This window comes from Bos indicus x Bos taurus, chromosome 19 (genome assembly GCF_003369695.1).
Source record: "Bos indicus x Bos taurus breed Angus x Brahman F1 hybrid chromosome 19, Bos_hybrid_MaternalHap_v2.0, whole genome shotgun sequence".
Lineage (NCBI taxonomy): Eukaryota > Metazoa > Chordata > Mammalia > Artiodactyla > Bovidae > Bos > Bos indicus x Bos taurus.
The window spans coordinates 45,835,130-45,858,704 of NC_040094.1; the positions used below are offsets into that span (position 1 = coordinate 45,835,130).

General features: G+C 56.6%; 1 protein-coding gene across 3 annotated transcripts; it reads right to left on the reverse strand.

Moving 5' to 3' along the window:
• Window positions 1-2,112: 2,112 nt before the first annotated feature.
• On the reverse strand, window positions 2,113-23,166 carry PLCD3 (phospholipase C delta 3). 3 transcript variants are annotated; one of them, XM_027517279.1, is made up of 15 exons: window positions 17,816-17,909; window positions 10,907-11,068; window positions 10,582-10,810; window positions 10,089-10,218; window positions 9,025-9,253; window positions 8,351-8,552; window positions 8,044-8,188; window positions 7,087-7,239; window positions 5,705-5,848; window positions 5,421-5,571; window positions 4,523-4,639; window positions 3,501-3,667; window positions 3,223-3,358; window positions 2,946-3,095; window positions 2,113-2,748 (listed from the first exon to the last, which is right to left on the reverse strand). In XM_027517279.1, exons 1-15 carry the CDS (start codon window positions 17,868-17,870, stop codon window positions 2,567-2,569), a joined length of 2,352 nt encoding a protein of 783 aa, XP_027373080.1. In that variant the 5' UTR covers window positions 17,871-17,909; the 3' UTR covers window positions 2,113-2,566. The 3 variants fall into 3 exon arrangements, with proteins under 3 accessions (XP_027373080.1, XP_027373081.1, XP_027373079.1); XM_027517280.1 differs by lacking the exon at window positions 17,816-17,909 and adding an exon at window positions 23,088-23,166 and having other exon boundaries at window positions 2,122-2,748; XM_027517278.1 differs by lacking the exon at window positions 17,816-17,909 and adding an exon at window positions 22,791-23,052 and having other exon boundaries at window positions 2,122-2,748.
• Between the last annotated feature and the right edge of the window lie 409 nt (window positions 23,167-23,575).

Sequence of the window (23,575 nt, forward strand, 5' to 3'; positions counted from 1 at the left end):
GCCTTCTGCCCTCTTGGTATTCCTCTGGTCAGCAGGTGGCAGGGGAACCCCAGAGCCCCCAATCTGGGCCAGAGCCCTCTCGCCCTGCAAGGAGGGCCCTCGTGACCAGAGACGCTTCTGAATACTTTCCTTTGGCAAGACTACCCTTTGAGGGCCAGCTTGGCTCTTTTCCCCCTAACCTCTCCCACCCGCCAGCAAGGAGCCAGTACTGACTCGGGTTTAGTTTGTGTAAGAGGAGCAGCCAGGCTCTAGGCCAGCACTCAGGACCTTGGCAGAGCCGCCCCCTCAGTCCAGGTCGGCGTGGCTCCTCTGACAGAGGGTGCGGGCACCACCCCTCCCACTGTCCAGATGCCACCCCTCCCTTTGCAGGGCAGGAGCCAGGTGGTTCTTTTGAGCCACCTGGGGTGTTTTAATTATTATTTTCTTGACACACAGCATGTGGGATCTTAGTTCCCAGACTAGGGATCGAACCCAAACCCCCTGCATTGGAAACGCAGAGTCCTAACCACTGTACCGCCAAGGAAGTCCCCTCCAGGGGTGCTTAACAATGCAAGCTGTTAGGTCCCACTGAACCCAGAAAATTTCCCAGGAAGGGTCTTGAGGAACCATGTCTGAACTCCTCCCCACCCCAACCCCTGTTCTGTTCCTGTGGACCTTTTCATCCATGTACCCCTCCATGGCTGGTGCCTCCAAGTCCCTTTCCAGGGAACCTGGGCCCTGAGCAGCAGCCTGAGAGGTCCTGCCCCTGGGATCATCCCTGAAGCCTTTTCCCTGACCCTTCCAGACCTAGTTTAGGTCTCTCCCCACCCAGGAGCAGCTCACTCCAGGCTTTCAGGGCTGGGGGGGAGAAAAAAAAAAACATAGCCCTGTGGGTGGTCTCCACCCAGCGGTCTTCAGAATTACCAGCTGTGTTTCTTCTTTGCCTTCACCTCCCATAATCAGTTCCTGTCGACTTTGTTGCCTTAAAGATTCTTCCCAGCTTTGGGGCTCTTCTAGCCAGAAACCCTCTTGCTGCATCAAACCAGAGATGAGAGGCAGGATTGGGGCCTCAGTCTGGTGGCCAGGGTTCACCTGACACAGGACCCCTGGCCCAGACCCCGACCAGACCTGGCCCTGTGGGGGCAGGACAACGCTTAGTTGCTCTCCATACCCTCACACTGGACCTGGGGCCTCACCTGCCCCCTCTGTGGGGCTGCAGGGTGGCCGCCCGGCTCTTCTGACAGCCCTGAGACTGTGCATCCAGACTACCTGGCCCGTTCCTTCATGGTTCCTGGATGGGGGGTGGGCATCTGGGTCGCTTGAGTCTAGTTGTCTTCTTTCAGATGCACAGATTCATCAGAACCAAATGCCCTCCTCAGTGTAAACAGAGCAGGGTGAGGCCATCACTTTCTGCATCAGGTCCTGGGATGGCAGGAAGGTGGAGACAGCCCAGCCCTGGGTTCTATGGGGCAGCTTCCAGCGGCAGCCCAGCCCCAGGCTACCCTCCGGGAAATGGGCACCAAGCTCTGTGCTTGTTCAGTGTTGGTCTTGCTGCTTCAAGGAACCCCAGATGCCAGGGCTCCACGCTTAATCCCAGAAAGTCACTCTCTGATGGATTTCCTCCAGATTCTGTCATCTGCAGTCTGGGCACGCTCTCCCAGCATCTCTAGAGGCACCTGAGCAGCCCCCTGCTTCCCAAGCCTTTGTCCAAAAAAGGCTGCTTGGCTGGTGGAAGGAGAGTCCCAGGTCTCTGGGATTCGTCTACTGAAGAGACAGGGGCCTTGAACCCAGCTGAGCCTGGAAAGGGGGGACTCTTTCTGAAGTCCTTCAGAGTCCTGTCACCACCCCCTTTAAAGCTACACTTGCACCCTGGCAGAAGCCCCCCTCGCCATTCCAGATCCCCGGTGTGTTTCTCGGGGGGTGGCCTTGTGAACCGCTGTCCTCACAGTCTTGTGATGCTGGCAGCAGCTCTGAGCCAAGAAAGGTCAGGGCTATTTTGAGCTGTGGCAGCCCCTCCAGCGCCCTGCCCTTCTTAGACAAATGACCCAGAGGTGGGAAGATGCCCAGGGGACATCCTCTCTGCCCCGGCCCTCCCCGAGGTCTGTGGTTGTGGCCTCAGCGGTACTTAGCGGGTGGCAGTGGTAAAATAAACTTGCTTTATTTTGTTCTACTGACCTCTCCAGGGCTCTTCTAAGACACAAGTTAGAAACCGATTCCCAGGTCTCCCCAGAGCTGAGCCTCCCTCTCCCTCCTTGATTTAACAGGGGAAGGGAGCTCAGGTTCAAGAGCTGGAGAGGGAAGGAGGGCCTTAGCGGGTGGCTAATGCCAGGGGAGGGAGCGGGCGGTGGTGGCTGGACTCCTCGTGGGAAGGAGGCTGGGATGGCCCCTCTGGGGAGCAGAGAGTGGTCGAGGGCTCACAAGTCCCGCTCCCTAAGTCTCCTGGCAGCACCAGGCCTGGCTCTTCATAAGCCATGACGACCAGGTGGGCTGAGGCCATCTCACAGCCCAGAGCAAGGAGCAACTTCCCGTTCTTCAGGAGGGGTGCAGGCAGCCCCCAGCACCCAGTTGAGACCAGAGCCTGGCAGGCTCAGCGGGAGGATGGAGGGGCTGGTCCTCCATCACGCCCTCCACTCCAGAGGGCGGGCGTGGGACACAGACTGGCACCTGCAGAACCCAGGGTGGCTCGGCTCCGGATGCAGATGTGGACAAAGAGAGTGGCCGGTGACAGTGAGGCCCCGTCCTTAGAAAGCAGGTGGATGTGGCGGTACCCTTCAGGGAGGGTAGCCCTGCGTCAGCTTCTCTGTCCACTGCCCCGCATGGCCAGGCATGTAGGGTGCAGACCGCATCCCACTCCCAGGGTGGCCTGGCTCAGGGCAGGCTCTCGGAGGAAATGGGTGGCCCCAGTGAACAGGGTCTTGGAGGCCGGGACCCCCCCATCCCTTTCTACCCCACCAACCCCCACCAACCTTGCTTCAGACTGCTGAGAGGCAGCGTGAACTGGCCCACGAAGTCATTGGGGGAGGTGGCGTCATAATCCTCTACCACGAACCGGACCAACGCCAGCTCCGGAACCCGCAACTGGAACTCCAGGGTCTGCCCCCAGCGGGGGTTGAAGCCTAGGGCGCAGGCCTGGCAGTCAAGAGCCCGCAGGGCCAGCCCCGCCCAGCACCTCCCTCCGCTCTCTTCGGCCCGCCCTCTACTCCGCCCCCCCCCCCGCCCCCCGCCAGCAGGGCCCCCACGCACCGTTGTTGAGCACATAGTTGGTCTTCTTGCGAGCACAGTCCGCGGGCACCCCGTGGATCTCAATGCGCACCAGCGGGTCCACAATGGAATTGGGCTTCTCGGTGTTCAGCTTGGGCAGCTGCTGTGCCGTCAGCACCTGTGCGGGGAGAAGGGGGGCTGCAGCCCGGCCCGAGGCGCTCACACCACCCTCCCGGGCCCTCCCCAGGCCTCCGTTGTCCTCGGGCTGGTGCCACCCCCGCAGAGGGGACCCCGGGCAGGGCACGGCCCAGGCCTCTGACCTGGATGGTGAGAGTCGTTCTGGGGGGCCCAGGACACTCAGGGTCAAAGGTTGTGTTGGGCGACCGCAGACGGACGGGTTTCAGGATGTAGCCACACTGCCCGTTGACGAGGAAGCGCCCAGCATTGAGGTCCATCTCGTAACCCGGTGTCTGGAAGTTCAGCGCCACTGTGGACACAGCAGAGGCGAGGCAGGGCCTCTTAGTGGCCCTCTCCTCACTGCTCAGTCTCAGGGGCTCACTGCCCTCCCCACAGATAGACTTGGTGTGGAGAGGACTTGGTTCTCTCCAGAGAGGGTCCCCCTGCCTGGGTGGGAGTACCATCCCACCCCAACCATGGCTTGGGGGCATCATGGCAGCGAGGGACCCAGCCCCACTACCACCTGTACTTCATGGCTGAAATCCCTCAAGGCCAGAGAGAGGTTTCCCTAGCTTCCCCAAGGGGCACACTCCTCTCCTTTGGCGATGCTCAGTGTCCTCCAGAGCCCCCTCTCGTCAGTGTGGACTTAGTGGGGACTGCCTCTGTGTGTGTGTGTGTGTGTGTGTTTATGTTAGGGGCACAAGGGAGTGGAAGTTTTTTTCTGTTCTCAGCTGTGTCCAACTCTTTGCGACCCTATGGATGGCAGCCTTCCAGGTTCCTCTGTCCATGGGATTCTCCAGGCAAGAAGACTGTAATGGGTTGCCATTTCCTTTTCCGGGGGGATCTTCCCAACCCAGGGATGGAAACTGGGTTTCTTGTGTCTCTGCACTGGCAGGCGGCTCCTTTACCACTACGCCACCTGGGAAGCCCTTTTAATTTCTACCTTCATAAAAAAATTGAGATTTTACACTGCCAAGAACCAACAACCCTGATTTGTGTTTCCCCACCTGTTGACAAGTCTTTTAATAATTGTTATGACTGAGACTCATGTTTCTGACTTCTGGAAAGCTGTGTTGCCCCATCACCACTGGGGCCTCCATGGCTCCCAGAGCCACACCCCCAAAAGTGGCCCCTGCCCACCCCCTCTTCTGCTGCCCCCACTCACCCAGCTGACAGCCCGAGTTCCACATCTCCTGGGGGCTGTAGTTGGCCGAGTTCATCCGCAGCCCCAGCGGGTAGACACGTGTCAGGTGGCGGGCATTGTGCCTGACGAAGCTGTTCCCTGGGGGAGAGGTGGGGTGGGACTGTGGTGGCCACTGGGGTATCACTCGCTCACTGGCTGCCAGAGCCTGTCAGCCACCTTCCCCGCCCCCCTGCCACCTCCAGAGACCAGCTGGGAACAGGCAGAATTCCCATCGTCAGCTCCCGCTGCCCCCTTTCCTCATTCTCTCTGATGAGGGGGCAGGGGGTCCTCATGAGGAGGCTCCTAAAGTCCAGAGGGTCACAGGGACCCCCTCCCACAGCCTGGCACTGCATCCCACCCCCCACCCAGAGTCCCCACATTCCTGACTCCGAGGGTGGAGCCCCTGGCCCCAGGCTGCAATCTTTTGTTGCTCAATCCACAAACACTCCTCCAGCCCCACCTTGGGTTCTAGGAACCCTTCCGTGTGTGTCATACCTCCAGGCCTGGGGACAACCTGCTTCTCCAGTCTGGAAGTCCCCTCCCCCTCTTCATCTGGCTGCTTCCTCCCCCTGCTGCAGGACTCCCCCAACCTCTGTCAGACCCAGTGGATCCCCCCGCACCGCAGTTATCCGTCAATGTCTGGCCCCGGATTAGGCTGTGAGCCCGTGAAGGCAGACAGCAGTCTCCCTTGTCCCAGTGCCCTCTTCTTGCATGCATACCTGGCCCGGTGCCGGGCACTCATTCCCTAAGCCCCTCTCTTCACTGCCCCCAAAGCCCTTTCACTCTCCTTTCCAGACCAACGTCAGCATCTCCCACCCACCCGGGGTCCGCCGGTCCCCACCTCCCTCCTGCCTCAGATGCCCCACATCCTGGCTCCCACCTGCCTCTCGGATGAGCTTCTTGGCCTTGCGCTCGCTGAGGGAGCTGACCTGGCAGGGCTGGGGCGGGACCGGGGGCGGGCGCAGGGTCCGCAGGCGGGTGGCACAGCAGTACACGGCCAGGGCCGACAGCTCCGGGGAGATCTGCTTGGCCTGGGAGACAAGCCTCAGCGGGGGTCTGCCCCCCACCCACCAGCTCCAGCCCCCTGGTCGTCCCACCTCCCTTCTCTCGGCCACCTGTCCCCAAGCTCCACAGTGCCTGCCCAGCCCGGGCTGGCCCACTCACCCGCCGCCTCTGCTCTACGGCCCCCAATTCCTCCTCTTCATCTTCCTCTTCATCCTCCTCCTCCCGCTCTGATAGGATGCAACCGTTCTCACTCCTAGTGTCTGGCAGCTTCTTCCCCTTCACCAAGACCCGGCCTTTCAGCCTCTGTAGATCCAGCATGGAAGAATGAAGCTCCCTTGCCCCTGTGTCAGTCCATCATTCAGACACCACTGTGTGAGGGGCTGGCTTGGGGTGGTGAGCAGGGAAAGAGACACACATGAGTGATGTTCCTAACAGGAAAAAACCTGTGAGGGAAACAGCCTATGGGACTATCCACAGGGGACTGGCTAATGAGGTGCCTCCAAGCCTCAGAGTACTGCAAGCCAGACAATAAAATGAATGAGGCAGCTCAGGGTTGAAAGAGAAGGCCTTCTCTTCAAAAAAGATCTCACGAAAGAAGTGCAGGTAGAACATGTGTTCACAGGATCTTCTTTGTCTACGACTTGAAAGAGAAGATCACTGTCCACAGGTGATATATAGACGCATGGAAAATTCTGGAAGAATATACAAGACACCATTGAAGGTGATCACGTCTTCAGAAATAGGACAAGGGGAGCAGGAGTGGAGGAAAATCCATTTTTCATTGTGTATGCTCTCTTTTTTCTTTTACCATATGTATGTTTTTTTTTCATACTAATAAAGTCAAATCACACACAAAGGTGAACCCAGATTCCCTGTGTAATTTGGGATTGGGAGTAGGAGGAGAGTTTTCTCCAGGAACCCTAAAAGGATGTGTCCTGAAGAGGCAGATAAAATGCTCTGGGGTTTGGGAGAGAGGAAGATGGACCACTTCTGGCCAGAGCGCTGAGGAAGTTGCTAAGGCCACAGGAAGAGGCCCTTTACTGAGCTAGACTCTAAGCAGGTGGCACCTGGTGAGCACAGGTGGCTGGGATGGGAGCTCCAGGTGGAGAAGACAGTGTCAAACAAGGGAACGGCCAAGCCCGCAGGGACTCTGTGGGCAAGAGGCAGGGTGGGGAGGTCAGGCCAGGTCATGGAGGGCCTTGCATGCCAGGAACAAGGGTGGGAGGCGTCTAGTCAAAATGGAAGGTAGGCAAGTGACAAGACCACAGGGTGCAGATGTCAGATGAACGGTGACACAGGAGGTTAAGGCAGAAAGGACTTTCCTGGCGGTCCAGTGGTTAAGACTCCGCACTTCCACTGCAGGGGGCGTGGGTTCAACCCCTGGTCTGGGAACTAAGAACCCATATGCCACAAAAGGTGGCCAAAAAAAAAAAAAAACAACAGAAGGTTAAGACAGAGGAGAGGGGTCCTGAACAAAGGTGGATGGTCGACCTTGGAGCCAGACCCTCCGCCCACCCAGGCTGGGGGTCTGAGAGCCTTACCTCTGGGGATGGCAGCTCCTCAGGATTCTGGGAGTCCAGTGTCTGTGTCACCAGCATGTCCCCCAGGATGGTGTGCAGGTGGCGGGCCATGGCAGCCTGCTGCTCCAGCCCGCAGTGGTTCTCAAGGGATAGGATGACGGGGTACGGGGACACCTGTGAAGGGGAGGGGCAGCAGCTCAGAGACACTAGCCCCTCCCCCACCAGGACCCCTGCTACACCCAGCCCCCGACCCCCTTCAGGATAGGCAGGCAGATGTCTGGAAAACCCACTCTGGGGGAGACTGAGAGGGTGGATGTGGGACATACCGGGATCAGTGTGTCCATAGAGGGACAGAGGTCAGATCTGGGGCCCCGGGGAAGGGGGTGGGCTGTCTGGGGAGCTGAGAGGGGCTGCAGGAATGTTTCTTTTAATAAATGCTCTCTATGTTAATGACACTGACCATGCCATTTAGGTTACACACTTTTCGTCCCAGCCCATTATTTGTTGATGGAAAGATTCCTATACCTTGACACATGTGGCAATTTTATGCAGGTGCAACGTTGAGCTTCTCTTTTACGATTTCCTCTTTGTGAGTCATGATTAACATGTCCTTCCCTACCCACATGGTTTTCTTCTGGAAATTTTATGATTTTCATACAATTACTAAACGTAAGGGTGGGAGAAGGGAGCCTCTCGTCCAGCTTTATTCCACCCCACTGGCCAGCTGTCCCAGCAGCACTTGGTGAAAGTGAGTCTCTGGGCAGGGGTTTCTTTTGTTTTTTGTCTTGGCCACACTGCACAGCATGCAGGATCTTAGTTCCCCGGCCAGGAATTGAACTCATGCCCCTTGAAGTGGAAGTGTGGAGTCCTAACCACTAGACTGCCAGGGAAGTCCCAGGTGGTTCTTTTGGAAGGACAGAGATCAGCTGGGGTTGCCGGCAAGGCTCTGGGGCTGAGTGTGCGGGTCCCGGGGCTCACCGTGAAGGCGTGCTCTCGCACTGCCTGGATCACGTCTCGGAAGAGGATCTTGGAGGTGAGGGTGTGGCCGTGATAGATGACCGGCTCACCTCCTGGCCCCTCCCAGCAGTCCAGCTCCACACAGCGGCATCCCTGGGCAAAGGCCCTGCAGACAGACGGATGGACAAAGTATCTTGTGGGTAGCACAGAGCAGGGCAAGGGGCAGGCCTCCTCGGCCCCAGGAAGCCCACGGTGGGAGTTAAGCCCCTCATCACCCCCAAACCGGCTCCCAGACCTGTTCAGCTCCACCATCCCCACATTGTGGTACCTGACGTAGGCTTCAGTACTGCTGGGTCCCCCGATCTGAGAGTCAGTCAGGTAGGTGTTGTGTGAGGAGGAGATGAAGTAGTGGGCGAGGGGCTGGTCCATGTCCTGGAACACGCGTGTGTGGGCCAGGTCCAGGGCAGCTCCCTCAGGGGACAGCAGGTACATCATGAAGCCATCCAGTGTCATCAGCTCATGCTGCTTGGCTGCAGAAAATGGGCAGAAGAGAGCATCAGGCTATGCAGGGACTCCTGTGTCTGGACCGAAGAATCTCAAAGCTCACTCAACTTAGTAATAATGAGCACTTGTCTACTGACTAGACTCTACATAAGTTATGCCTTTTTTTTTTTGGCCACACCACACAGCTTCTGGGATCTCAGTTTCCTGACCAGGGATTGAACCCGGGTCCCACAGCAGTGAAACCCCAGAATCTTAACCACTACCACCAGGGGACTCCCGAGTTATGCCATTTAATTTCAACCCAACCCTGTGAGGAAGATACATTACTATGCCAATTTACAGAGACGGCGGCTGAGTCCCAAAGAAGTGAGGTGAGCTGCCCAAGATGGCGCCTACAGTCAGGAACAGCAGAGCCCACTTAGCTGGGCACCCAGACCTGTCAGACGCCAAGCCCCGAGCTGCGTTGGCCCCAGCCCCATCTGTCAGACCCTTCTTCACCTGTCTCGTTGAGCTCATAGGTGTGGATGAGCTGCTGGGCGTGGGCCAGCGTGGCCTTGTGCTCGCCCTGGTCCTCCAGGAACTCCAGCAGCTCAGAGGCGCTCAGCACGCGGTCCTCTCCTGAGTACCGATGGAAGATCTCCTCCAACTCAGGGCGTTTCAGCAGCCGCCGCAGAAATTCCTCGATCTCTGGCCCCTCCAGCCGCTCATTTTTGGAGCGGTCACACTCCTAGAGGGCAGGAGGGAGAGGCTCAGAGGAGGATGACACCCTGGGTGAGCCGGGTGCTCTCACACCCATGCTCTGTACACACCCCCATCATCCACCACGGCTGGGACAGGAGGTGACGTCTCCCATTTCACAGGTGGAAAAACTGAGAGCTGGCAAGGCCGCAGGTCTCACTCAGACTCACGCAGCTGTTAAATCGCAGGGCTGGGTTTCTAAAGACGGTCTCTTGGGTTCAGGGCTTATCCCTCTGCCTACCCCAAGAAACAAGGTAGGGGAGAAAAAACTGTGAGCTTCAGGCAGGGCTGGGCCTCTGTGCCGGAACCCCCGCTCTGGTGTGTATGCGGTACTGTTCTCACACATTCACACCAAGGTCAACGAGCAACACACCGCTGAGAATGTACATGGTGCAGTCCACGTGGCGCTGTCCGTCCAGGAGTACAGGTGCCGTGGCCCTCCTGTCCCTCAGGGTCACACAGTCCGCGTGCTCCAACTGGGCCATGGATGCAAAGCCCACCCCTGTGGGCCCCTCCCACACGTAGGGTGTACATGGTCACATGTGGAGGTGCCAGATGCCACAGTGGAGGGGGTGTGCTCACGCGTGTGCCCATGAGCCCGAGGTCCTCGCTACCTGGGCTCTGCCTGAGGGTGAGGAAGGAGCTCTGGGCCCAGGCTCCCAACCTGGCTCCGTGGCTTCCCTGGGTGAAAGGGTAGAGTAAGGCCCAGATGCAGCCTTTCTGCAGAAAGAGGCGACTCTCCACAAAAGCCTGGGGCGGGGGAAGGGAACCGAGGACTCCCATGGCTGGGGGAGGCAGAGGTCAGAGTGGTGGCAGGTGCCCACCTTGAAGAGGCCGTAGGCGTACATGTCGTTCATGTCCAAGTTGACCATGCGGAGCAGGTTCTTGATTTCCTTGAAGCTCATCTTACTGTCCTGGTTGGAGTCTGCCCGGTGCAGATAGGAGTGGATCCAGGTGTGGGTGCTCAGGAAATACCCGCAAGAGGCTGGGCCCCGCCCCCAGCTGACAGGTAATTGACAGATAGGCAATCTCCCCTGACTACACACACACTCATCCCCTCCCGCCTGGGGGCTCCCAGTTTAGGAACTGTGCGTTCCTCTCAGCCTGTGAACTTCCTGAGTTCCGTAGGAGCGCATCCTTTGTGGGACCCAGGCTCCCTAGGGACGCCTGGCCGCCACCCTCAGTTCTGAAGACAAGGGCTCAGTCTCAAATCTCAGGGCCCCTAAGAGTGGAGCCACGCCTCTCCTGGGGCTGGGAGTCCTCCCGGCATGGGGCTGGCCCCTCCATGCCCGCCTGCCACACTCCCCGGGAGGATATTGGTCAAGGCGCTCGCGTTGGCTCATGGCATCGAGGCGCGCGCGCAGCTTGGCCAGACCACGCACCCAGCGCTGCGCCTCCTCGGCCGTGGGCGCCACCAGGTCCAAGTTCTTGCGGCGCCCCTTGAAAGCGATGGTGAGGCAGCGTGCCGGCTCAAAGGCGCCCCCGAAGTGCCGCAGGCCCTCGGACTGGTGGCCCTCGCGGATGGCCTCGATGTGCTGGACGAAGACTGCGGAGAGGAACGGACCGCCGCGGCCGGGTCAGGGCGACGAGGCCAGGCCGCCACTGTCCCCAGGCCGCCCATGCCCTCCCCGGCCCCACTCACAGATGTGCTGCGAAGGCACACGCGGGATGCGCCGCTGGAACCACACGCTCAGGCCATCCTCCTGCAACCGGTACAGCCGTTCCTTCTGCCACGTCGGCGAGCGGATCTTGCAGAAGCGGGAGCCCCGCAGCATGGCCCGCACATCCTCATCCTCCGACAGGCCTGCGGGGACGGGAGGCCATGGGCACCCTGGAATTCTAACCCCCTCCCCAGCAGGGAGAAGCAGGCGGGCTTCCCCAGGCAGCTCTTCCTCTCCAGGTAACGGGTCACTGAACTGGCTGTGGCTCTAGGCTTTTTGGCCCCAAGGCCTGTGCTCGGTGTATCCCACCCAGGGCCCCCTGGAAGGGGTGCCAGCAACAGGCTGGCCCTCCTCCCAAGCCTCCCCTGGAGGCCTCAGAACAGAGCTATTGCTCGAGACACTGCCTGGGGCTCTGGCCTGTTAAAGGTCACCTTTTCTGTCACTGCCCTCCAGGCTTCAAGCCTAGAATCTGCCATCAAGAGCCTTTTCCCTTGAGACAAAACTCTGACCATCAAGAGGGTTGTTTTTGTTCAGTTGCTCAATTGTGTCCGACTCTTTGCGACCCCATGGACTGCAGCATATGCAAGGCTTTCCTGTCCTTCACCATCTCCTGGAATTTGCTCAGACTCATTCCATCCAACCATCATCAAGAGGGTAGTCTCACTATCCAACCTAAATCTTTCTTATTGCAACCCAAGCTCTTCACCTCTGCTTTCTCAAGGACAAGGAGGTCATTCTGGCTCCAGGGTCTCAGACCAAGCAGGCCAGGCCCAGCCCTGCTTTGGCCAGCCTGAGGCTGACCTCCAGATGCCCTGGTGAGGCCCGCAGAAAGCATGATCTCCGTGACACTAGGTATCCCCCTTGTCCAGACACTGTCACAACCCCATGTGCTCTCCAGTCACAGCGTCCCTCTTCCTTAATACGACAAAATGCTTGTAAGTCACCTACTACATGCCAGACCCCACTCATGTATTAACACACAGGAAAACAAGTGCAGAGATGCTTCGGGAACTTGCCAGAATTCCATGGCTGGGGAGTGGTGGAAACAGGCTTTAAACCCTGGAGGTCAGGCTCCAGCATCTTCACCCTTGGCCAGCACACTGAGCCCTCTGCTCCTTCTATCCTCTTTACCCCTCCCTGCAACCACCCTGGGCCTGGAGACATAGGACAGAGCGGGATTCGGGGGTCAAATCCCAGCTCTGTCACTTCTGTCATGGCCATGGTGGCACTACCCTGTGACTGCTCTAAGCCTCCAGTTCTCCATTCACAAAGTGGCGACCACAATAGTAGCTGCTGCAAAATCCAAAATTCAGTCAAGCTGCTGCCTGCTCCGTGGGGCCACACCCTTTGCTTGGATGTGTCTCAGCAGGGGTCAAAAATAAAAGTTTGTGAGCCAGGGGACTATAGAATGGGTGGGAACCAGTCAAACTGTAGGGTCCACGCCCTTTGGAAAGGACGGGGCCAGCCAGGGGTGGATGTGGGCCCAGAGATTCCAGAGAACTGGAATCTGAATTTGTATGTGATGCCTCCAAATTTTTCAGTGTTGGCAATTAAATCAAATTGAAATAAAAATCCCCAAACACCACTGTGTGTGCCAAAGGAAACAGGACAGTGGGCTTCTCTTCCTCCTTTTATTTTAACAAGCTCCCAGCACTGGGCTTGGCTTTAGGCTTTGTGCCCCATCCCTCAAGGACCCTGCTTGTCTGATGCAAACTCTGACCTGAGGAATCAAGTCTAAATCCCTGTGACTGCCTCTCCCTGACTCTGGGAGCCTTTGTAGGATCCTTCTCCATCTTTTCTTCATATCAGAGTCCTTCAAGGACCAGCTCAGATACCACTCCTCTAGGAAGCTTTCCCTGATCTATCCTCAAATGGGAGTTCCCCTTCCCTGACTACCAATGACACTTTTTACTTTAATTAAATCACCCCACCTAAATTGTAATTTCAGTGGATTTTTAATAAACTGAAGCACTGGGATGTCCTCACCCCAGGGCTTGTCCCAGAGCCAGGCTTGCAGTCAGTGTTTTCTGAAAGGTGAGGCAGATGGAGAGACAGCTGGGGGACTAAGTGCATTCTAGTCCCAGCCCTGAGCCATCTGCCCCGACTTCCGAGCAGCAGCCTTGTGGATGAGGGTTTCTCAACCCTGGCTGTGCATCAGAATCACCTGGAGAGATTGCGAAACCCATGACCCAGAGATTCTCGTTCAACAGGTGCAGGTTGGGGATTGGATATCCGTATATTGGGTATCTGTCCTACCTTGTGGGACTTTCCTCATGGTCCAGTGGTTAAGAATCCATTGCCAATGCAGGGGACACAAGTTCGAGCCCTGGTCTGGGAAGACTCCACATGCTGCGGGGCAACTAAGCCCACACGCTCAACTACTGAGCCCAGGTGCTGCAACCACTGAAGCTCCTGCACCCTAGAGCCCCTGCTCTACAACAAGAGAAGCCTCCGCAACGTGAAGCCCACTAACCGCAATGAAGAGTAGCCCTTACTTGCAGCAACGAGAGACAGTCCATACACAGCAACAAAGACCCAAGGCAGCCGGGGGAAAAAAAGAATCTACCTTGTGACTTTGAGAGAGACTGTGATCGAGAATCATGGACTCAGAGGCAGGAGGAGAAACCTGCCATCCTTGAGAGGTTATGGGGACTTCCCTGGTGGTCCAGTGGCTAAGAATCTGCCTTGCAATGCAGGGGGCTCAGGTTCGATCCCTGGTGGGGGAACTAAGATCCCACATGCTGTGGAGCCTGTGCACTCCAGAACAGCTAAGGGAAACTTTGAAGCCCTTGTGCTGCAACTAGAGAGTCTGTGTGTGGCCAGGAGAGATCAGCAGGATGCAACAATATTCCCCCATGCCATCACTAAGACCTCATGCAGCTGAATAAATATATAAAAAATAAATAAATAAAAGAGGCTATGGTCCCCCTTGGGGCCAATCTGTGACCCTAATGGCTCCAAGGGGTCTCCCTTTAAAATAAAGGATGGAAGAGAGGCCCATTGTCCTCAGGACTGTGGCTTTCTAGAAGGGTCAATGGCCACTCAGTGCCACCTAGCCAGGAAGGGGAGGTGGAACCCTCCTGTTTCCACACAAAGAGCTAGAACATGGCGTGTGCCAGGCCAAGAGACTCACCAGACCCTCAGCCCCCTATCCTCATATCTGGGCAACCTCTGCATGCTCTCTTCCTGAGGGTGGGGGGCAGGGAAGTCAGGGAGCCCTGCAGTGCCACCGAGGCTGAGGCCACCCCTTCTCGACCTTCTCAGCTGTGGGAAAGGGGACTTCTCGTTTCCATGACAACTAAGCTCTGTAGCTGGAGCCACCTCCCCTGACCCGGCCAGCCCTGTGATGCCAAGCCCAGAGTTGGGGGGCGGGGAGGAGGGGAGCTGGTGAATGACTAAGGCCGGAAATGGAGGTGAGTCACCATCACCGAGGGCCTGTTTTGTCCAGAGTTTTCTGCAAACAGGACATGGAGAAAGGCAGCCTGAGCTCCTGACCAGCCCCCCAGGGGGACAGATTCCCACACTGATGGGGGCCCTGCTCCTGGCTCTCACCCCAGCTCCCCAAGAGCCTGTTTGGGAAGGGGTGACATTCCATTCTGCCCGCCCTACCAGCAAGGGCCCCCAGATCACACTGCCCCTTGAACCACACTGTCCTCCGCCCACACTGCCAGTGGAAAGGCTTCACAGAATGAGGGTGAAGTGCCAGGCTGGGCCGGGTGCTGAGCACCTGGATGGCTGTCTCTATTTCTCCATTGCTTGAGCTTCTGAACCCTGGGATAGTGAGAGGTATGGGGTGTCAGACAAGGGGTGCAGAGGTAAGGGGGTGAGGTCAGGAGGAGGGTCCAAGCTCCAGGCAGTGATGCTGTGAGGGGCCTGGCCCTCTGCCTAGCTGCCCAGTAAACAGCTTTTTAGTCCTGCCAGATCCAAACCCACAGATGTTTCCTGGACCTCATTCCTACTCACTTGGAGCAGGTTCACTAAGAGCCTACCTCCTGCGGTTTCCGTGGGTTCTTTATCTATCCATTTCTGCCTATCTATCCATTTCTGGAGTGGGGCTGGGCCAGCACCATGGCCACCTCGACCGAGCAGGTTGGGGAACAATTATGAAATAATAGTAGTAAAAACGAGGACAATCAGTAGCCAAAAGGTGGAAACAACCCAAGCGTCTATCAGCAGATAAACAGATAAGGGAAATGCAGTCTAATCATTCGGTGGGATACTATTCAGCCGTATAAAGAGTGACGTCTGGTCTCTGCAAAGTACGACACGGATGAACTTTGACAACATTATGCTAAGTGAAATAAGCCAGACCCAGAAGGACAAACATCTGATTCCATTTACATGAGGTACCTAGAACAATCAAATCCATAGAAACATTTATATCATTACTCCTCAATTTAAAAAATTCAGAGACAGAAAGTAAATTAGAGGTTACCAGGGATTTTGGAAAGGGACAAACAGGGAATTATGGCCCAATGGTTACAGAGCTTCTATTTAGGGTGATGGGAAAGTTTTGGAAATAGCACAACATTGTCAATGTCATTAATGCCACTCAATTATCTGCTTCAAAATGGTTTACATGGCCAATTTTATGTTATATATATTTTAGAATGATTTTTAGAAATAAAGGGACTTCCCTGGTGGTCCAGTGGTTAGAATTCCATGCTCCCAATGCAGGGGGCACGAGTTCGATACCTAGTGGGGAAACTAAGATCTCACATGCCATCATGGCACAGCCAAAAATAATGATAATAATAATGTAATATGCCAGGAGGGGCTTCCCAGGTGGCTCAGTGCGTAAAGAATCCACCTGCAATGCAGGAGATGCAGGTTTAGTCCTTGGGTAGAGAAGATCCCCTGGAGGAGGACATGGAAACCCACTCAAATTTTCTTGTCTGGAGAACCCCATGGACAGAGGAGCCTGGCGGGCTATAGTCCATGGGATCGCAAAGAGTCAGACACGACTGAAGCGACTGAGCATGCACGCCAGAAACCACCATACACTTTAAATGGGTGAATTAATTCTCAATAAAGCTGTTAAAGAGGCAGCTAATGAATTTGTTCAGGGTTGCAGGGTCGATAAGTGGTGAAGCTGGAGTGTGTTGAGAATTGGGGAGGGAGCTCACCCAAAGGGCTCTATGGGGCTGAACCCTAATCCACCTGGGGCCCGTCCACAGGGAGCTTGAAATAAATGATAAAGAAGGAAACTGAGGCAGCACCTGGGAAGGAAGATGGGTAGTTTGCTCCATCCCTGCTCCTGAGTCTCACGGCCTCCAGCTGGTTCTGTCTCCCGCTCGGCCCACTGTCATCGGCTCGGGCCCAAACACCTTCCCTGAGCTGAAGGCTCACCTCTGCCCCCAGAGAGGGACCGGAAGGTGGTGGGAAACAGGCAGCCCCACAGTTTCCCAGCGACCACCTTCGGCCTGGGCAGTTCAGGCTGTGTATGGTCCGGGGGCCAGAGGGGTTCTGTGGCCAAGGCTGGGGGTGGGGCAGGAATCTGCCTGGGCAACAGAGTTGGAAGAGGCTGTGGGAGGCCAAGTTCATCTCTGTCCCTTAAATCCCACCTTTCTGGACTTCCCTGGTGGCTCAGTGGAAAAGAATCCACCTGCCAATGCAGGAGACACAAGTTCAATCCCTGATCTGGTAAGATCCCACATGCAGCGGAGCAACCAAGCCCCTGTGCCACGAAACTACTGAGCCTGTGGTCTGGAGCCCAGGAGCTGCGACTACTGAGCCCACACGCCCTAGAACCCGTGCTCTGAAACAAGAGACGACACCGCAGTGAGAAGCCAGCGCACCGCAACTAGAGAGTAGCCCTTTCTTGTCGCATCTAGAGAAAGCCCTCGCACAGCAACGAAGACCCAGCGCAGCCAAAAACAAATACTTAAAAAAAAAAAAAAAAAAACCCAAATACATTTTGTTTAACGTTAAAAAAAAAAAAATTCCACCCTTCTCATAGATGGGCCACTGATGTTCAGAGAGGACGAGCCATGTATGCAGAACAGTGTGGGTGGCCTAAGGCAGGGGCGGATGTAAGGACTGTGTAGGGGGCAGGGGTGGGAGGTGCTGTGTGGTCACGGGGTGTGCAGAGGCCAGGGTGTGTAAGGACTGAAGGTGTGTGTAGGGTGGTGTGTGCATATATGGTGTGTGCACCTGTGTGTCTGTCGGGGGGGCGGTTGGTGGGTGGGAGGAAGGTGATTCGCTTGGTATGGAAACTAGGCAGTGCGTGTGTGCGCGTGTGCGCATGCGCACGCGTACCAGTACACACTCAGGAAGGGCACACGGGACTCCAGCAGGAATGTGAGACATGCAGGCAAGAGCGACAGACAGTGTCAGCTTCATGCCAACAGGAGCAGGGAGGAGAGCAGCTTTTCCTGGTACTGAGGCCATGAGGCTCTGGGAGTAGAGAGCCAACAGTGAGCGGTCTCAAACACCTTCCCACCCGAATCCCCTAGCCAGCAGGCAGCCCCACACCTTGGGTACCAAGCGAGTCCCCCTCACCCAGGCTGGCTACCACACCCAAGGCTAGAACTCAGTGGGGCTCAGCGCCAGAATCCATAATGTTCCCTGAAACGTCAACAAAGTCAGGGCAGGGTGGCGGCGCTCCCCTGCTCCAGGCAGACACAGTGCCACGAAGGTGGCATCACCTTTCTCGGCAGGGCCAGACCAGGGTGAAGGCTGTTTGGGGGCTGAGATGGTAGACAGGGGCTCCCCAGAGCTGAACAAGGAGAAGAGGTGAGGAGGCCACAGTGTAGGAAAGAGCCAGCCCTCGGCCCTGCCTGGCACACCCCAGCCCTTCCCACCACCCAGGCCAGGCATCTGCCTGGACCAGGGGCTTCTTGGAAGACCCCCCACCAGGTGCCAACCTCCCCCCTGGGAGCCCCACTCACCCTGCAGGACCTGTTCTGGGCAGTCTGGGGGGAGAGCACGCTTGCCCTGTGGCATTTGGTGGTGTGTGCAGACTGGAGAGGGAAGCGAGCAGCTTCTGCCCACTCAGTGCTCTGCTCTGGGGGATTAGGCATTGGGGTGGAGCGACTGGGACTCTGGAGTGGTAGGGCTGCCAGGCAAAACTCGGTATGCCCAGTTAAATGGGGGTTTCAGATAACAACAAATAATAATTTAGTATCAGTATGTCCCAAATTATGTGTGGTTTATCTGCAAAGTGTATTTAACTGGGCATCCTGTATTTTGGGGGGCAGCCCTATGAGGACACCCCCTGGAGGTTGGCAGAGCCAATATGGGGGAGGGGTGTAGCAGGTCCCTCCCCACCAGGCTTAAGTCACTCATCCATTCATTGTGTTAAGAGCTTGGACTCTGGGCCAACTTCCTGGGTTCAAATCCTCAAATCCTGTCTTAGCTATAAACACTTCTGAGCTCTGAATCCTGGGCCAAGTTTCTGAACCTCTCTAAATCTCAGATTCCTCACTTGAAAAATGAGGTTAGGGATTTCCCCAGTGGTCCAGTGGCTAAGACTTTGTGCTTCCAATGCAGGGGGTGCAGGTTCGATCCCTGGTCAGGGAACTAGACCCCACATGGCAAAACTAAGAGATCTCACGGCACAACTAAAGATCCTGCATCCACAACTGAGACCTGGTGCAAATAAATGAACATTTTAAAATAAGATGAAGCTAATGGTTCCACCTACTTCATATGGTTCTGACATTAAATGAGCTAGTACGTGAAAAGCACTAGCACGGTGTTACAAGGGTGGTAATTGACAAAGGTGTTAATTGTATGTCTATCTATGTGTTAGTCACTCAGTTGTGTCTGAGTCTTTGTGACCCCATGGACTGTAGCCCACCAGGCTCCTCTGTCTATGGAATTTCCAGGCAAGAATTCCCTGAATTCCTTCTCCAGGGGATCTTCCCAACCCAGGGATCAAACCTGGGTCTCCTGTATTGCAAGTAGATTCTTTATCATCTGAGCCACCAGAGGAACCCAGGCAATAAAGAGCCATCATTCAATGATGGCTTTGGCAGCAGACAGGCACTGCTGCCTCTTAGCCATATGGCCTTGGGTGGGTGACTTCTCCCCCTCCATCTTGAGCCTCTCATCTGTCACATGGGGACAGCTCAGCACCTTCCCCGGGGATGGAGAGGATTAAACAGGATCGAGGCTGCTGTGTGCTCAGCACTGCACTGTGTTCCTGGCTCCTCTTCGACTCAACTCTTCCCTGGCTTCCTAGGAACAGGTTGGGCCAGCAGCCCAGCCCAGGGGCAGGGGGCTGGAGCAGGCTGGACCCTGTGCTCCACAAATGACTCCCACTCAATATGGGGGCTGCCTCCCTCCCCCTTCATCTTAGTTTCCCCCAGTATGGCCCTCCGAGCCCTTTCTTTTCCTTGAGCCCCTCTGAGCCTTTGACTCTGAGCCACTCCCTGCCCTGGCCTCTTGACTTGATTTGAAAGAAAATCTGTTCTGTTGGACTAAGGGGTGGGGCTTCCCTGGTGGTCAGTTGACACAGAATCTACTGCAGTCAAGAGACCGCCTACGATGCAGGAGACCCAGGTTTTATCCCTGGGTCATGAAGATCCCCTGGAGAAGAAAATGGCAAACCATTCCAATATTCCTGCCCTTGGAAATTCCATGGGCAGAGGCTCCTGATGGGCTACAGTCCGTGGTGTCACAAGAGTTGGACACAACTAAGCGACTCAACCACCACCAAGGGGTGTGGCAAAGGCAGTGACCAGGCGTGACCCTGAGGATCATTCTGGGAGAGGCAGCAGCCACAGGGGTCGCATCGAAAGCTACGTGGGTGGTAGACATAGGCCTTGGCCTTGTGGGCCTGAGCAGACGGGCCCCAGGACACCTGGGTTTCGCCTCCACCCTGTTCCTGGACTCAGTGAGGCCTGGAGAAGGGGCATTCCCCATGGAGTCGACATTCCTCGCAGAAGGCAGTCACTCAACAGGATGGTGCAGCAGCCAAGGGGAGGGAGGGTGCCCAGGTGACATTCTGACACCCACATAGTTCCCAACAGTGTCACTGTCACAGGATGCCCAAAACTCCGGTGCAGCCTTACTCAGCCACAGGGCACTGAGTTTTGGGCTTAGCACCAGTTACTTGTCTATAAGTGTTTCCTAGACTGTCCTCTCCCCCAGGGCTAGGTATTCTCCATCTCTGAAGCCCCAGCCCTGGCACAACACCCTGGCACCCAGATGTGAAGTCACTCAGTCGTGTCCAACTCTTTGTGACCTCATGGTCTGTAGCCTGCCAGGCTCCTCCATCCATGGGATTTACCAGGTCAGAATACTGGAGTGGGTTGCCATTTCCTTCTCCAGGGTATCTTCCCAACCCAGGTATTGAACCTGGGTCTCCCGCATTGTAAGCAGACTCCTTATGATCTGAGCCATGGGGCTTGGCAAATGGGTGCGGAATGAGGAGACAGGCAGGTGGGCAGGATTGTCACCTCAACCCTCCCATGGCAAACGTAACCCTCTAGGGTGGCTGACTCCCAGGGCTGCTTCTCTGGCCTAACGCCAGCCCTTTGGTGTCTCCGCAGCACCTCAGCTCCCCATAGGCATCGTTCTCTCCACCACTGCCCTGTAAACCAGAGGATGACACCGCCCCCCATTAGAGACATCTCCCAGATCCCGCCGACAGCAGAGTCCAGCTCAGTCCACCTCCCTGTAGTCCTGGAATCCGTTCTGGTTCCACAGCTCACATTTGAGCCTCCCCCCAACAACTTTGCCCAACTGACCCCCCAGCCTCCCTCCAGTGGGGCTCCCTGTTTTACCCCTGTGTTCATCCAACCCACCCTTACCTACACAGTTCCTGCTCTCCTCTTGTCTAAGACCTTTCCTGAACTCCTGACACCCTCCGGGGCCTCGAGGATCCAGCCTCTCCCTGCGTCTCCCCTTTGGCCTCACTTCAGTCTCCCTCCAGTTCCGGGGTGCAGTCAGGGCTCCCCAGCCTCTTGCTCTATCCTTCAGAGCCTTGTTTCTTGGTTTCATTGTCTGACACCGTTGCTGGCACTTCAGCTCTCTAAGGGCCGGGGCTGTGTCTGTCTTGTTTGTTGCTGAACCCCTAGGGCAGAGCATACTATGCTGCTGCTGCTGCTAAGTTGCTTCAGTCATGTCCGACTCTGTGCGACCCCACAGATGGCAGCCCACCAGGCTCCCCCGTCCCTGGGATTCTCTAGGCAAGAACACTGGAGTGGGTTGCCATTTCCTTCTCCAATGTGTGAAAGTGAAAAGTGAAAGTGAAGTCGCTCAGTCGTGTCTGACTCTTCGTGACCCCACGGACTGCAGCCTACCAGGCTCCTCCGTCCATGGGATTTTCCAGGCAAGAGTACTGGAGTGGGGTGCCATCGCCTTCTCCAAGAGCATACTATAGGCACTCAATAAATGTTGGTTGAACGCATGTGTGATTGATGAAACATAGGGCAGAGAGCATGTCTTCTGTGTTTATAAGGAGAGTGCCAGTCACAGTGATCAGAACACAGCGCTCAACAAATTCAGGTCAAATGAAAGGAGGCAGAAATAAGAACAAAAACAATGGAGGACAGAGAAAGTAAGACCAGGAGGACTGCCCTGGTAGTCCAGTGGTTAAGACTCTGCACTTCCAATGCCGGGGGCATGGGTTCAACTCCTGATCTGGGAACTAGATCTTACACGCCCTGTGGCTGTAAGAGAAGGTAAGACTGGCAAGAGAGACCTCTGCATTTTATCCCAAGATTCACACAGGTCTTCAGGCAACCCTGTCCTTCTATTCCCTCAGTCCCACCTCTAGCCTCTCCATCATTAACTATTCTACCGACCACAGTTCTCCAGCACCACTTCAGTTTTACAGTACTTTACAGTGTATAAAATACTCTCACAGGGACGTCCGTGGTGGTCCAGTGGTAAGACTCTGTAAGACTCTGGCCTCAATGCAGGGGCCAGGGTTTTATCTCTGGTCAGAGAACTAGATCCCACGTGTCACAACTAAAGATTTCACATGTGTGCCACAAATTAAGGCTTGGTGCTGCCAAATAAATAATAAATAAAAATAAATACTAAAACATTACTTTCACACACATGCCCCCTCATTCAAGCCCTCAACCCCCACTCAGTCCCACTTTGCCCAGATTCTGAGAGGCTGCCAGGGGCAGTGTGGGGGTACACGCCAACCTTTGCCCTCTACTAGCTCTATGGTCATGGGCAAATTCCTTACTTTCTCTTCCTCATCTGTGAAATGGGGATTATACCACCTACCTCTCAGGAAGGTGAAGAAGATTGATGGGCACCACATCCCTAACCACCCAGTGCTGGCCTACATCCAGGAGATGCTTGATAAACCACAATTGCATTCCGTTCCCCCATGACTTCCCTCAAATCTAAGAAGGCAACTTTGGCTTTCTGACCCAAAGGTCAGTGTTCTCACCAGTTAGACCAGTCCTTCCAGTGCTGTGCGGCTGCTCTAATCCCAGTGGGGACTGTAAGGTTGGAAGGTCGGCACAAGATGACAGCCTCTTCTATAACTCTCATGCCCTAAGGGGCCCAAGAATCTAGGATGCCCCGAGCGCTGGAAGACCCTAGAAGGCACAGGGTGTCCGGGAGGGGGTGACGGGCATCCTAAGCCTGTCTCTCCCTTTCTACTCTTCCAACCTTCTCGGACTCCAGTCCGCAGCCCTCGTCCAAACTCCCACACCATACTCCCAGAAGTCGTCCTGGAAGCCTCGCTCAGACCCGGGACCTCGGGTGACTCCAGGTGTGACACTCCACCCCGCCCCACTCTGGAACGGCGCTGGCCTTCCATCCCTCGCCAAACTCCCCACATCCCTACTGGGAAACCCACGAAGGGCTCGTCGGAACACCCCGATCTTCCCAAGATTCGCCCCCGAGGCGCGTCCGCGCGCCCACCCGGAGCCACCCTGGCCGCTCACTGACCCATCTTCTTCAGCGCCCGCAGCCCGGGCCTCTTGATGTTGCCTTCCTGGGATGCGGGCGGGGACGCGAGCCCTACGGGCGTTGCGACCTGGGCTGGGACCAGGGGCTCCTCGGGCTGCCGCCGGCGGCTCCTCCAGCTACCGCACAGCATGGTCGGGTGGCCGGGGCCAGGCCCGGGCCCGGGGTCAGCGCGCGCGGTGCGGAGCGGAGAAACTTAGCGGCGCCGGGAGCTAGTCTGGAGGAGGAGGTGTCGGGAGGAGGGAGAAAGGGAGGGACGAGGGTCAAGGAAGGACGGACCTGGAGCTAGAGGGCGGGGCCGAGGACGGCGCGGGGGCGGTGCGAGGCGGCGGCGAGGGGGGCGGTGACCCTCGGCAGGGAGCTGGGCACTGGAGCACAAGTGGGGCTGCGGCCTGGCCCGCGCCCACGAGTCTCCGCGTTCGCCCTCTGCTCCTGAGTCCTTCTCCCTGTTCTCCGAGCGGTCCTGTGATCCCGGCCCTATGCGGAGCCCCCTTGGTGCTGGGGGAGGCTTCGGAGAGGGAGAGGGCTGCTGTCTCGCGAAGACACCCTCTCCTTTCCCCGGACCTGGGCTCAGTGCGGACTCAGGATCCCTTTCACCTCCCCCTCCCCGTCCTGACCGAGGTCTCAGAGGGGATCGGGTCCGCCGGCCGGCTAGTCCCGGGCCTAGGAGCTGAACTGGGAGGCAGGGAAGCCCGAACGGGAGGGTTAAGGCGGGGCGGGAACTGACTGAAGGTAGGGAAGGAAGAAGGCTCTGGCTATGACGTCAT